This window comes from Protopterus annectens, chromosome 6.part0, assembly GCF_019279795.1.
Source record: "Protopterus annectens isolate FY-2018-M chromosome 6.part0, PAN1.0, whole genome shotgun sequence".
NCBI classification, from domain to species: domain Eukaryota; kingdom Metazoa; phylum Chordata; order Ceratodontiformes; family Protopteridae; genus Protopterus; species Protopterus annectens.
Genome location: NC_056737.1, coordinates 981,609,564 through 981,624,824, shown reverse-complemented (window position 1 = coordinate 981,624,824; position 15,261 = coordinate 981,609,564). Strand labels below are relative to the sequence as shown.

Here is a 15,261-nt window from a genome sequence, read left to right as displayed (position 1 = left end):
CAGCCTTGAGCTACCAAGTGAATCTACAAGCTCAGTTCCTGCCAGGAAAACTAAATACACTGGCAGACGGACTAAGCAGTAACCTCATGGACCCACACGAGTGGAAACTGGAACCAAGGATTTTCAACATGTTGACAAGCAAATGGGGGGAGCCCAGATATAGACCTGTTTGTTTCCCCCCTAGAACCATCAGTTGGACAACTTTTGCACAAGGATTCCCTGCAAGCTAGCTTGGAAAGTGGATGCTCTATCCTTCAGCTGGAAAAACCTATCAGTTTATGCCTTTCCTCCTCTGCCTCTGCTCTCCAAGGTACTACTAAAGATAAAACGGGACAAGCCAAAGACGATTTTAATTGCACCAGACTGTCATGCTTGGCCCCATGGCCACCTGCCTCAGACTCCTTCCCTGTTGTCTCAGCAGGAGAACCAGATTCTGCACCCTCAGCTGCAAACCCTGAACCTAACAGCCTGGCTAATTACCTAATCTCTCCTTTACCACCCCTCAGTAAATCAGTGATGGATATCATTTTAGAGGCAAGGAGGCCTAGTACTAGAAAATCTTATGCTGCAAAATGGAAAAGATTTTGTGCCTGGAGCCAATCTCAAGGGATGAACGCAGCAGTGCCCAATTTACCTCAGACTCTACAATACTTGTCTGAGATGCTTCATAAGGGCTTGTCCTTTTCCTCCATCAAAATTCATGCCTCAGCCATTTCAGCTCATTATAGCACAAAGCCTCCCCTCTTCTCTCACCCACTGCTCAAGCAGTTCCTTAGAGGGGCCAAAAATTTATGGCCACCCAGGAGATCTCCAACTCCAGCCTGGGACCTTAACTTTGTCTTGGAGAAACTCACTCTTCCTCCTTTTGAGCCAGCTGGTACTGCAGATTTAAAATTCCTTTCTTGGAAAACAGCTTTCCTTTTAGCAATCACTTCAGCAAGAAGGGTATCTGAATTACAGGCCCTTATGGCAGTGGAGCCTTTCATCATCTTTCATGCGGACAGGGTGTCCCTCAGAACCAATCCCTCCTTCATGCCCAAGGTGGTATCCAGTGTGGCTCTTAATCAGTCCATTAATTTGCCTACCTTCTTTCCTAACCCACAGAACAAAGGGGAACGGATACTGCACTCCTTAGATGTGCACTGTCAACTTAGATTCTACTTGGATAGGACTAAACCTCAAAGGAAATCTGAACAAATGCTGGTGGCATTTGCTGAAGGGACAGAGGGGAAAGCTATTTCAAAGCAAACTATTTTAAAATGGATAGGCCACTGCATTCATTTCTGCTATAAGCACCATGGTAAACCTATCCCACAGGGCATCGGACCCCATTAAACCAGGGCTGCATCTAACTCTGCATCCTTTCTCAGGGGCATCCCTACCAGGGACATCCTAGAAGTTGCTACCTGGAGTTCTGTACATACTTTCAGCAAGCATTATAATTTGCCAATTTTCTCTGAATCCAGAGCTAGCTTTGCCACTGCAGTCTTGCAGGGCCTTATAGCTGGTCCTAATTCTATTTAAATTCCTCCTCCCAACCTTAGCTTTGGGAATCTACGCAAATGTAATGGCTGCAACAGTGAAACAGGAAGAACATAGTACAGTTGTGTACACTTAGCATAAATGTAGATTTTCGAGTGTATTCACTGTTGCAATCCTGGTTACCCTCCCTCCAGCCCCCTTTCTTCTTTGGGCTATAGCTCTACTCTCCCTTACTATGCTCAATAGCTTTTTGGTGTATTTGCTTTTTTGTTGGAGGCATATCCTTGTATTTATAGATTTAATTGCTTCCCATTAGGGGGGCACCTGACATCTGGGGCAAGAAAAACTGATGTAATGGAATCAGCTGCGTGTTTTATACCCCTGATGACCTGATGTCATGGAAGAAGGGACAGCAACTGGCGCAGGACCCAAGACTTTGTTAATCAGGCCGACTGAGGGCTACTGCGCGCAGATAACCCAAATGTAATGACTGCAACAGTGAATACACTCGAACATCTACATTTATGGTAAGTGTACACAACTGTACTTGCCTAAAAGGTATTTTACACTTAAGGACCCCCCCCCCCCCCAAGAAAACTGACCCCTCCTCCCTGGGACACTAACTATGTGCTGGAAAAACTCACTCTACCACCCTTTGAACGAGCTGGCAAGGCTGACTTGAAATTTTGCACTTGGAAAACAGTGTTGCTAGTAGCTTTGACTTCAGCCAGGAGGGTTTCAGAGCTCCAAGCCCTTATGACTACTCCTCCCTTCCTAGATTTCCATATAGACAGGGTCACCCTCAGGACTAACCCCTCCTTCACTCCCAAAGTGGTCAATGACCTCTCTCTAAATCAGCTTATTCACCTGCCTAGCTTCTTTCCAAACCCTCAGGGAGACGGTGAGAGAGTCCTTCACTCCCTGGATGTCCACAGGTAGCTTAGTTTCTACTTGCATAAGACAAAGCCTTTAAGCAAATCAGACCAGCTGTTTGTTTAATTCCACCCCTGGGCTCTGGGGAAAGCTATAGGCAAACAAACCATCTCTTCCTGGATTGCTAGGGCCATCTCCTTTTGTTACTCTCACCATGGAAAGACAGTAATGGGCAACGTCAGCGCCCATTCCACAAGAGCCATGGCCTCCTCTGGAGCTTTCTTTAAAGGTCTAGATACTAATTCCATTCTGTAAGCAGCTTACCTGGTCCTCTCTGCACACATTCACCACACACTATAAGCTGGACCACATCTCTAGAACCAGGGCAGGATTTGCCAAGGCTATCCTGCATGGGTTCCTGGAATCCTCATCTAGACCACCTCACAGCCACCTTTGAGCTTTTGTATTCCCCAACTAGTGAATACTGCAAAACTGGAATAGAAGGACATAGGAAAGTTGTGTAAAATCTTACCGTAACCATAGATGTCCTTCTTTTCTATGTTGCAGTATACCTTCCCTCCCTCCATCCCCCTGCTCTCCTTGGGTCCTATACAGGCTATGCCATCAGGACTGGCTGCATCTGGGGCTTCTTGGTTCTGAGGACTGAGGTGTGCAAATGTCCCATATATGGTCCAAGTACCTGCCAACACGTCAGATGCCCGATGCACCATCAGGGACTGGAAACGCTTTGGAAACCTGGCCGAACAAGCTGATAGGAAGAATGGCAAACCCACTAGTGAATACTGCAACATAGAAGAGAAGGACATCTATGGTTATGGTAAGATTTTACACAACTTTCCTTTATCCAGTATCCCTTTACATACATGTATATTAAGAATCCAGTGGCATATGCTGCAGTGTTGTCCATGGATCTTACCAGGGTAACAAAGGTGGTTATTGCTCAGAGTAGCATCTCAGTGACTGGGAGAGTGGAGTCTTGGACCAATTTTGGAGAATTGTGTAGTGCAGCAACCCCTTAGCCTTCCACGCTGTCAGTTGTCAAACCTGTAAGATAAAATACTGGGATGTCTGCCAGCAGTTGGTGAATGTTTTAGGGGAGTGCTTTGTTGGTAGGCTAGCCATGCATGTGTGGGGAAATGGCCCTAGAGATGCCTTGAGCAGTTATTTGCAAAAGGGGTGGCTTGTTCAGTGAAGACACACCTGTTGGTCCCATCAACTTTTTTGCCAGTGGACTCCGTTAACCTCAATGTTAACATTAAGGCTGTTTCTGCAAGGAGCTATCCTCCTAGCTCCCCGATAAGGCTGTTTCTGCAAGGGGCTATCCTCCTAACTCCCCAATAAGGCTGTTTCTGCAAGGGGTTATCCTTCTAACTCCCCAACAAGGCTGTTTCTGCAAGGGGCTATCCTAGCTCCCTAATAAAGCTGTTTCTGCAAGGATCTATCCTCCTAGCTCCCCAATAAGGCTGTTTCTACAAGGGGCTGTACTCCTAGCTGCCCAGTAAGGATGTTTCTGCAAGGGGCTGTCCTCCTAGCTCCCTAATAAGGCTGTTTATGCAAGGGGCTATCCTCCTAGTTCCCCACTAGGGCTGTTTCTGCAAGGGGCTATCCTCCTAGCTCCCCACTAGGGCTCTTTCTACAAGGGGCTATCCTCCTAGCTCCCCACTAGGGCTGTTTCTGCAAGGGACTATCCTCCTAGCTCCCCAATGAGACTGTTTCTGCAAGGGGCTGTCCTCCTAGCGTCCATTAAGGCTGTTTCTGCAAGGGGCTGTTCTCCTAGCTCCCTGTAGAAAAGCATTTTCTTTCCCCATGGAGCTTGAATTTTGTGTTTTAAACATCAACTTTTAGTCTGTTTGAACCAGTTCCCACTTAAAAGTTCTTGAACAGGAAGACGTTTGTTCTAGTGATCATCAATTCAGCCAGAAGAATTTCAGATCTAAAGAACAGAAGAATTTCAGATCTAAAGAAGGAAGCCATGCTAATAGACAAGGACTTGTTTGACTACCATAAGTCAGAAAAAAATCTAAAAGAGGACAAAAATCAGTGGTGGGGAAAAGAAAGCCAAAGAAATTTCAGATGCTACTGAAAAACGTGTAGTGGAATGCTCACAGAAGAAGCCACAATCCTCAAGACGAGAAGTGGTTCCATTCTCAAGACAACTGGTGCAATCCAAGAGTGGGTGGTGTAAACACCTTGAGAAAGGGCTGAGTCCCTCACCACCAATAGTCCTTGGCAGTGATTTCCCTTTAGAAGGAGCTTTTTTACAGACCTAGTATAATCATGTCAGGTTCACTAATCATGCAAGAAATTACAGTCACTGCAAATTAACTAAAAAGCAGCAAAGTGCAATTGTTTGATTATGTAATCTGGGCAAACACTTACAGAAGTCCGAAACTGTAACTGCACTTTAGGAAAATTCCCAAGTTCACCAGACAAGTCACAAATTAGTTAGCCAAAACTATTGGGGCATTGGCCTTCTGTTGGCATCTAGTAAAGTTTTCATGTCAGTTGTATGTATCCAGTTAACCTGGGACAAACATAGAGTCCCCTCGGCCAGCTTCAGACCTGACCATGGATGGCAGTGACTGATAAGTTATTCTGAGTCAGCTGATTTAAAAGACTGCGTGGAAACTAGACCACAGTTATGGTTTTAGTTGACTTAATTGCTTTTTACAGTGTTGATAGGAAACCGTTGTGGAATGCACTCCACAAGGGAGGATCGTTTTTAAATAAGTTTGTAAGCTGTTTAGTGCATTGTCATGACGCTCAGAGCAGAGTCAAAATGTGTTCATAGCTGTCAGACCGCTTCACTGTAAAGACTGAGGTATGTCGAGAATGTGTACTCGGCGCTGTTCAGTATAGCAGTGCTCTGCAGAATTTCCTGGTGTTTGATATTGACATCAGAGATGTAGCATATATTACTGTTGTCCTACTTAGGAACAGTACCAAAAGCTCAGCAAGTGTTATGTTCCTTACAGGAGAATGCTGGACGATTGGGGATAAAAATCAACCCACCCAAAACAGAAGTAATGACAACTGACATGCAGAAACTTCAGCAGGTGCTAAATAATGGGGCAACAGAACAAATCAAAACTTTCAAAGCTCAGCTGTCACACCCAAACAAGATAGATAATGAGAGACATTCAAATTGCACAACTTTAATAAAAAATGCTGATGGAAATGAAAAAAAAATCATGACCCAGACAAAAATTTCCCATGCAAAGTGCAATTATTAATTGAGTGTGTAATCTGGGCAAAAAGGCTTTCATAAAATCATTTCTGTCTTCTAGAGAGAAAAAAATGATTTTTCTGAAAAACATCCAAATGCATTGCAGTGTCATTTATCAGTCTGAGACAGCCAAAGAAATGAAGACATATGTTTGACTAGTGCAGATGTTTTAAAACTGTGACTAGTACAGCTGTACCCTGCAGCAATAGTGGGTTTGATTCCCACTGCCTCCTTTTTAGCCATAAACTCATGTGACCAGACACTGCTCTGGGCTGAACCTAAAATGTACCCTTGTCAGGTCAGTGCTCTACCCTTGTTAACAAATGTATTTCTACGTAGTTTGCTTACTGTATAGCATAACAACTTCATGTAATTTGTATGAGCACAGCTTGCGTACTAGAAAGGTGCCTGATATGCCAAAGCTTGCATTTTGAAGTTCAGTGTATGGTACAAAAAGCTTGCATTGTGTGCACTGAAGCAGTGGCTGCAGCCAAAAACAGGAGCCAGTACAAAGCTATTGTTTGTGATATCCCTTGTGCAATTACAACAAAATGGCAGTGCCTTATCAGCAGTTGTAGTGTTATGTGCAAGTATGTATTTGTATGTGCAGGGAGCCATTTTAGTTTTTCATAAGGGCACATTCTTCTTCATTCTGAAAGTGATTAGAATGCTAGGGTTAAACTGAGCCATTATTTTGCCCATTTTTTCCATAACCCTGAGGTTAAAGGGGAAAGGAATTTAGCACTTGGAAAATCACCAACAGTTTAGACACTGCCTTGTTGGAATTAAGGGTTTGAGAAAGAATGGTCAGCTGTGTTTATTTTGCACCGATGAGGAAGATAAAAATCTTCATGTCGTGCATTTCTTAATGGCCTAGAAAACGGTCTTACCTTTTGTTGTTCTACCAGTGGCAAATCCTGCAAAGATGGGACAGAGCTGTATATGCTAACACTGGCATTGTTAGAATAGACACTAGAGCTCTTCTGGAGGCAATCAATTGTTCTTCAGTTTACAGCTTTTCCAAACATTTGCATTTGTAGGCTTGACATACTGTCTGGTGGCAAGGCAGGTTTTGTCATGGTTGTTCTGCAGGGCTTTCCCAATCTGCCCCAGATAGATAACCCATTTCCCAATAGTGTGCATAAGGTTTGGGAATCTTTCCAAAGGTCATTGCAGTGGCACACACAGTTGAACGAGGAATTTGCCATTTTAGTAGATGTTTGAATAGGATAACTGTTAAAGTAAGTTCCCCACTCCTCCCCTCTTGTGTCTGATAAGCATTCTAGACAGGGGGTAGATAACAGATCACTGCCTCTTCTTCTGTGTACACTTGCACCTCTTGCTTTTCTTGCTAGTTTTAATCCCTGTGAACGCTGGGTTCTCTGGTTAAGCTGCCTAGTATTAGGAAGGGTGTGTTGTGTACAGTGGGGTACCAAGTTAGTTTAAGGCCCTAAAGAGCACCTGAATTTTATGGGTTGGTCTGCTCAGGGGCATCCTAGAGTACATTTCCTGATGTCCCTGGCTTCAGGAGCAGGAACTGAAAATGTGTTCTTCCCTGTTACTCTGGTTGAGTTGCAGCACCCCTGTGGAGGAGGAATCCAATCGGCCTGTAGGGGGGGGGGGGTTACAAGGCTCTGGAAGTTGGGCCAGACTTTGGACTTCACATGAAATGTGTTATCTAAAGGTCACTGCTACAACAATATGTTACTCAAATATTTATTGTTGTGGTAAATTCTCTTTCTACAGCTATTCTTTCCTAACGTATGAAATCATGATAGTTGTTTGTAGAAAGGCAGGCCTGTAGTAAATGCATTGAACTTGAACTGTGACGTGTTGTGGATTTAAGTATATGTTTTGTTCTGACAGATGCAGTCTTGTCATTTATTGAAAATGTTACTTACATGCCACTGTGGCTTGCCAGTATTTCTGAATTCCTCAGCCTTTTCAGAATATGTGCCTACAGTTTCTAGTGAAAAGGATGTGTTGAAAACAGTTGCAGGTTGATCTGTGGAAATTTATTTAGTTTGCTTTCTGTAATTCAGTAATTTAGTTAGCCGTGTGCTCATAACAACCAACAAAGTGTTAAAAAGGGAGATTATTTGTGGTGAAAACTTCCAAGATAACATTTCTCTAAAGCAGAAATCATAAAGGTAAGAGAGCAGTGATCATAAAGGTAAGTGAGGGGCTGGGGTTGTGGAATCAATCCCCCCCCCCCCCCCATGAAAAAAAAAGTCTTGATTTGACAGTTGCCATATTGCATTTTCACAGCTTTATGAAGGCACCCAGGACACTATTGGTGAAAGCATACTATTTCAATATTCAGCAGTGACTGGTTGTGTTGTTCTAATGTACTGTGTTTTCATCATTGATACAGTTTTCTAATTCATGTCATGCTTTGTCCAAATGCGCACTGTAAGTAAAGTTTTTTCCTCGTCTTGCACCAGTTTTTGTGCTTTGTCTGGAGTACAGTTCATCATTAAAGGGAAAAAAAGTTTAGCAGTAAGTGTAAGACATTTAGCTGAAAGAAGCTTCCTCATTTACTAAAAGAAAATGCAGACTTGTGTGCATTATGGTTGGTGTCCCCAGCACTAAGTAATTTCTTGTTTATGTAGTTTGAAAGGAGTAATCTTTTTAGGACTGCTACAAGAAATGTTAGAAACGTGTGCAGTTCAGTTTCCTGAGGATGTTTTTTGTCCAGAATATGGTTAATCAAACAAAAAAGTATGAGAAGTTTCTTCAACAAGCATGAAGGTGCTTCATTTTAACTACAGAAAACATGTTTTACAACTAAATATAGCAAAAGTGGCATGAACAAATAAGCATTTCTTGTTCAAGTAATCTGAAGTGGAACAATGTGATTAGGACTGCCACAAGACAGATGGAAAAAACTGCACTTAGTGCTGTAAAATTGTGTGACACTTAATATTACTAAAATATCTGTAAAATGAATATGGAATTGAGTCCTAAGGCGTCTAAAACGTAACACATTTTACCACTACTGTGCTCTGCTCTTTTTATATAATGGTTTTGTTGACTTGATGTTTGTACATGTGGCAAAACTGCACATTAGCCTTTCCTTGCTGTGAGAAAGTGTAATTACCTGCTTGATAGAATTGTGCTGAGACATTCCATTTTTAAACGCGAAGAACCTTTGAAATCAGAATATGCCATATTTAGTCCAGAGTTAAAATTGCAGATGTTTACCTTTTTACTTGTGATTGTTTTTATTCCTTTATTTGAGGTGGTCATGTTGTATTTTCTCTGCGTCATAGTTTTTGTACTTGCCTGTACTGAGCGTATTAGACTGTTCCAGAGCCCTGCAGGAACTGGGCCTGTTACCAAAAATTATAGTGACTTGTGTGCATGTACAGAGACCTGTAGAACTAGCTTGGGAGCAGGAATGCTTTTGATTTTATACTGTGAGTAATGTTTTGTAACTTTTATATTTTTCAGCATTTCCCAGGGTCACTGCATACATTACCATTCTGTAGATATGAGAGGTAGATCAAAGTTTTTTAGGCGGCAAGGTGGTGTGTGCAAATTTTTGCCTTTTGTCTGACCTTGCAGCTCGGAGCATTATATGTCACACAGCAAAATGTTTAATGCATTTATTTTTTTACTTGGAATTTTTAGTGTGCAACACTCAAAATTCCCATGGACACCAAGAGGGAGAAAAGCTGTAGATTATTCATCGTTCAGAACATCAAGCAGTGAGTCCAACTGGTACCCCCCCCCCAAAAAAAAAAATATCCATGTTTGTTAGACTGTTTGTTTGTTGCTGTCAGGTTTCCCATGTAAACTGATGTCAGGCTCCAGTTACAGTCCTTTTCACTGATCATGACTCTTATTTGGTCGACTTGTGGTTGGCAAGTCATTTCCTTCTCTCGGATGGATTTAGCCATATTTTAGTGCATTGTGGGGATAGTAAAACTGAGTACCCAGATACAGATTTGCGTGTTGCCCATCAATATGAGCCCTTGCAAATATCTGCTTGTTGATTACAACTGTGGCTGTGCCTGATAGCCATATAATTTTGAATGTCCCCAAACTCAGTTTTGCTAGAAGATTTTTGCACTGGAAATGTGCATTGTTTCCATCATTAATATGAAGCCTAAGTTTTTATGATAGAATTCTTCCTACGGAGCAGAGGCACACAGTGACATGTTACACTTGGTAGTTTACCATATATCCCTTAGGGTTCGGTATTTGTAGCTCTTAGTTAGGGTGACCCTGGATTGCGGATGGTGAAAGAAATTACTTTTTGTGGTAAGTGTAGAAGTCATCTAATGACGATCAGTGCTTTAAGTAGTATCTCCTAAATTTTGCATGTTGTTTTGGTTTCCATTGCTTATTGTACTTTGTTCAGTATGCTTGAGATGCAATTCAATCTGTATGTGTATGTTATCAGTATATTAAGTGTAATGCTTATGTTTGGGAGGCAGTGCTGGTAAAACTGGACAGCAGCACTGTTCTTCAGCAACTTACGTCAAGGCCATTGCAGTACTGTAAGTTATGAGAGCTGTGCATAGGTTACATGCGTAGACTGCTTTCTCCATTAAAGTGTTTTGTTAACATCACTTTATATTTTTTGAATTATCATAGAAGTGCTCACTAAAATATGTTCCTCTGACTGTTTTTCCCCTACCCAAGAGCCAGAGCACTGAGCCTGTTTTCTACTGTGCATTGTTTTTGAGTCTTTTAGATAAGTTGTGCATCTTACATGATATTGCTAACCTAATGTGTTTTGTAGCTTTGATGGGTAAGCTTGTACAGAAGTTTAAAACATATTCTGAAATTAACATGTCATTTTTTGTATGTGTTCAATATTATTATGTATCCATAGTTTTAAATATGTTTGAAACTGCATATAGAAGGCATTGTTTATTGCACTATTTTAGATTAAAACCTGCTTAAAGCTTCGTTTTGATTACTCTATGTTGAATCAAAAATATGATTTATGAATTTTATGAAAACAGTACCTATGCCTTCATTTCAGTGGTGATGTGCAGGTAATACATTTAACCTGAAGCTTGACTGCACTTTAAGCTGACTTTTAATAAGTAGCCATGTATGTTATGGTCATAGTTCCCATAGCAGTGTACACTGTGTAGCGTTTTTGACCAGTCAACAAATACCACCTGGCATGCATGATTTTGGTGATACAGAGAAACGAGTCTAACGGTGTGGTGTTTAATATGTACACTGGTAAGTCTTGATGAGAAACTGTGACAACGTTGCTGCTTATTTCATTTGTATCACATGCCTCTGAATGAGAGACAAAATAGTCAGCTGGGTTTCGCTTAATAGTTGAACTCACTGTATTATTTTTAGCAGTAGCTTGCAGTTTACCGTATTTATTTGATTTGATGCCACACTTAATTTCACCATGTCATCAAAGACTCTGCTGTTTTCCTTTTTGGTTTGTATGATGCTGTTACGGCATACAAGTATCGTCAACAGAACAGATTGCAAGTAGTGCAGAGGATATCAGTGGCATTGCAGCAGTTTTCACAGTTTTTTTTCATCTGAATTTGTCTACCACCCTTTTCAAGGGATATATTGTGAATGCTTGGTGAAAAAGATCTGGTAATGTTGAAACCACCCTGACTGAAATGTGTAATTTCGTGCAATAAATAGCATGTAGAATGCTTTCAGGTTCAAGTTAAAAAGGTCCATGCTTTTTGTTCAGATATTTGATATATGTAGCCATTGCACATAGGCTATGTTCCCATGGTTTTAGGTTTTATTGTCCATTTTACAGAACAATATGATTGTTTTCCTTTTGTCTAACCCTGCAAGCCTCTTTCTGTGTGTGATTTAGGGCCTTCCGAAAAGCAAATGGGAGATGGATACTTCGGAAGCAAAACTAGGTAGGTATTTTCTTTGATTTTACCCCATTGTTTTTTCTAGTATAAAGCTAGTCAATTTTTCTTTCACTTGTTAGTGCAGTTTTAGTTTCCCCTTATTTATTCATTGCTAGTTTGTTGCTGGACTGACTGGTCATCTTTATGCTCATTTGTTAGAGTAGGCCACAGTTAATGAGCACATTTTTTAAATTCATTAGGACCTAGCTGCTTGCTTAAAGTGCAGGGAGTGGCTGGATTTAAGGAGTAAAGATCATGATGGCATTTTCTTTTAATAAAGTTAAATTGGGTTGTCCAATTGTTTTGGGGATTTGGTAGTGCTTCTCGTACAGTCCCAGTTTTTTTTTTACTTCCATGTCAAACACTGCAGAGCTGAGTAACTTGTTACATTGCCAAATGTTATTAGAAGGACAGTTGTTTTGTAGCTCTCCCTGTGGAAGAGGAACACTGCTTGCTTACTTACATATAGTCTTATGGAAGCTAGAGAGCAGCCATACTAGGAAGGAAACCCCTGCAGCAAAGAGGGTGGGCATAACAGCACAAACTGCTTCCCAATTGTCTTCCTCCCATTTATTAAAGGATTTTCCATTAGTAGCTTGGCGCAGAGGTGGCCTCAGTTGTCCATGAGTTGAGAACCCCCATTTTCAAAGTGCAAGTCTGCTTGAATCTTGGATAGTTTTAGATTAAAGACTCTGTGACAGCCACAGTTCATGTTCAGTTGTCCTGCATTATGTTGTGCTTGGCTGAGATGTCAGGCAGAAATATAGGAAATATTGACCAGCCAAAGGCTCTAAAATTGTTTGAGATTTCTCATTGGTCATAATTGGTTCATGTTTTGTGAGTTGAGTTGCAGCTTCTGTACCACTGGAAACCTAATTGCCTTCATGGTTAGGAAGGGTAGGATTCGGCACGCAGCTGCATACTTCATCACTTTGAAAGGAAAGGGCATTGTAGGAGTGTAGTCCTAGTAGCAGCAGGGCTAGTTGTGTGTACGCTTTCAGATTGTTCAAAATAATACTGTATTGCCTTGCTGGCCAGTATGCTTGTATAGTAGCAGTTGGCTGAGTGTATTACAAGGGGTGGTACCTAATTCTGAGGGGGTAGATTTGAAAGGCTGTTGTGGGGTTCAGCCCAACCGGCTGTGCCCCATAGAGGGAAGGGCAGGTACACTGTGGACATTCAGTTGGTACATGGCTGCTTTGTTCAACAAACTAAATAAAAGGGTAAAATGGAAGAAGTTAATACCTTTGATCTCTTCCTCTCTGTTTTTAAAAAACAGTTACTTTTTACAGTGCCCTGTTCCCATTGTTTACAAGAACACTTCTTTTTTGTGCTTTACTATTCAGAATTGATGTGGTCATTTTTTTGGTATGTAGCCGCAGTTTCAGCCTAGAAGGGGCAGTTGAAGTAAACATTTTTGTTGGGCAGTAGCATGAAATTAAATACTTGCGAAAGGAGAACAAATTGCTGTCATAGCCACTGCTCGTTTAGTGAAGTTCCCATCGTTGCAAGGAGTGTTCATCGTAGCACTTGAAAAATATATACAGATTTACTGACTTTTAACACTTTGCTTATTATTACAGTTGCAGTATGTCAGAGCATTTTCTAAGCAGAATGCCTTATTTTTGTAGTAGAAGTATAGGTTATACACTGGTTTAACTCCTTTCTTTTCACTTTGTCTAAACACATTGCTTAATAAATTTTTGCATGGAGTGTTTGCCGAGTTCAGATTTTGTCTTGCATTTTGCTAGTCAGATGATGAACTGCATTTTATGTGCCGCTGTCTCTGTAGTAGATCACACAGCGTACTGAAGGTATCATAAAAAGATGTTCTTCGTGTTTCACTGTTGCAGTTATCACATTTTGGTTATCCCTGCCAGGGTAGCCTTTGGCCGGCCCAAATGCCAGAGGCTTAGTATTTCTGCGTCTGTTCCTATCGCTTCAGGATTGATGTCAGGTCGTCTGTAGTATAAAGTAAGGCAGCCGACACCATTACATCAGTCTTTCTTGCCGTGGAACCCGAAGCAGTTTGCATGAGTGCTGGTCTGCCGCTACCTGAGTTTCGTTTACCGAATTTAAGCTGAAGTCTTCTAAAGCTAAGTACCCCATTGGGGATCTTTTTTTTTTTTTTTTTTTTTTTGCACTAACCGATGTCAGAAAAAGTTGACAACTGGTCTCGCCTGTGGAAAGCAAATACCACACCGAGGCTTTCATTCTTACTGCGTCACTTGTTTAGGCCCAGACCACGACTTCCTCCATTGTCGCTTTTGTGCTTTGTTCAATGCCAGAACTGTCCGTCATCGGGCCCTTATTGTAGCTAGATATTTTCGCTTACAGTCCTCAAACTCCGATATGGCTTCAGTAAGCCATCCGACAGCAGATCTTCCGAAAAAAGTAAAGATAAAGACAGAGACAGACTGCACAGGTTAAGACCTATTGATGACGCTCCCGTTAAGCTAGTCATCAGTTCTCCGGTCCTCAGTGAGGCGCTTTCGCGGCCCAATACCCGGTTCTGTGGATTCGCAGGCTGCTACCGAGACCCTTTTGGAGTCCGGTATGTCGCAAAACTCTTCGACTAAGGATCCTGCGGTCATCTCTACCTTGGATGGGTCTGGCGCCACTGAGCAGGCACTGGCTTCCGAGGAAGTCCTTCGCACTACCGATTCTCAACACAAACCGCCGTCTTTCGCAACTACCATTCTTTCGGAAACGACCTGAGTTTCTTAGGCCCAGAGTATGAACCACACCCAAGAAACCGACATCCCAATCTTAGGCACTTGCTTCCTTGTCTCTGTCTCAAATGCTTAAAATGGTAGAAGACCTTATCATGCTGATCAGGGGAAGCCAAGCTACCCCCTCCAAAAGGAAAAGAGATCTGTCCCATGTAGTTCTGTCTGAACAAGAGTCAGATGATTCTGATGCATCTGAATATGAAAACATGCAACCCCTCTCTACTTATAAGGATTCTGGTGCAGAGGATTCCATCCCTTCAGCCTCTACCCCAGAGGATTTTTCCTTTGGGAAAACCCATCATACCTTAAGGGAGCATTTCCAATGGGAGAGTCAGGACTACCCTCAGTCTAAAAAGAGACTCAGGGAATTCGTAGATCGTCCACAGCACAGACCCTTGTCCATCCCCCAGTCCTGTATGTTGTGGAGGATGTTTTCCCGGAATCCAGCTTGACTCCTGACACCCTCCCTCCTGCACCCACAATAGAGTCCCCAACTCACGCAAATTTCTTTTTAAAAATTCTACTGCTGACCCTGAGGTAATTTCTCAAGGGTCTAAAGAGATTACAGCAACCTCTGCTAAGAATCCCACCCCCTCAGATAGGGATTCCTGAGCAGTAGACAGATGGGATAAAAATGTATACACCTCAGCTACTCTTGATGTCAGGGCACTATATTGTCAGTTCCATATGCTAAAATTTCAGCAACATACCCTGGAACTTCTCAAACAAAAAATGTCTTCCTTTCCTGCTTGTGCAGAATCTAAAGAGTTACAAGAGTTAATGCATTCTGCAACTCAAGTAACTAAACACACCTTGCACTGTGGTTTTGACACCCTAGAAGCTTCTTGCAGGGCAGCAGTCACTAGATCTGTCATTAGAAGGCATGCATGGCTTAAGGAACAGTTCTTGCCAGACCATGTCAAATCTAAATTGTTGGATGCCCCCTTACACAAAGACAATTTATTTGGCATTAAGGTAGAAGAGGTCTTAAAAAAGATGGAAGAAAAAGCAAAATCTATGCAGACAGTTAAGGATTTCTTACAGGTCCAGCAGGCATTGTCCC

At 42.0% G+C, this 15,261-nt stretch overlaps 1 protein-coding gene across 1 annotated transcript in view; it reads left to right on the top strand.

Annotated features, from left to right (window-relative positions):
- The window catches only part of YLPM1 (YLP motif containing 1), a gene marked incomplete in the record, with an annotated part of 1,534,972 nt that overhangs the window by 1,248,494 nt on the left and 271,217 nt on the right, over positions 1-15,261 (top strand). The window contains 1 exon segment of the mRNA XM_044073602.1: positions 11,424-11,472. Coding sequence (XP_043929537.1) covers positions 11,424-11,472 — 49 coding nt within the window.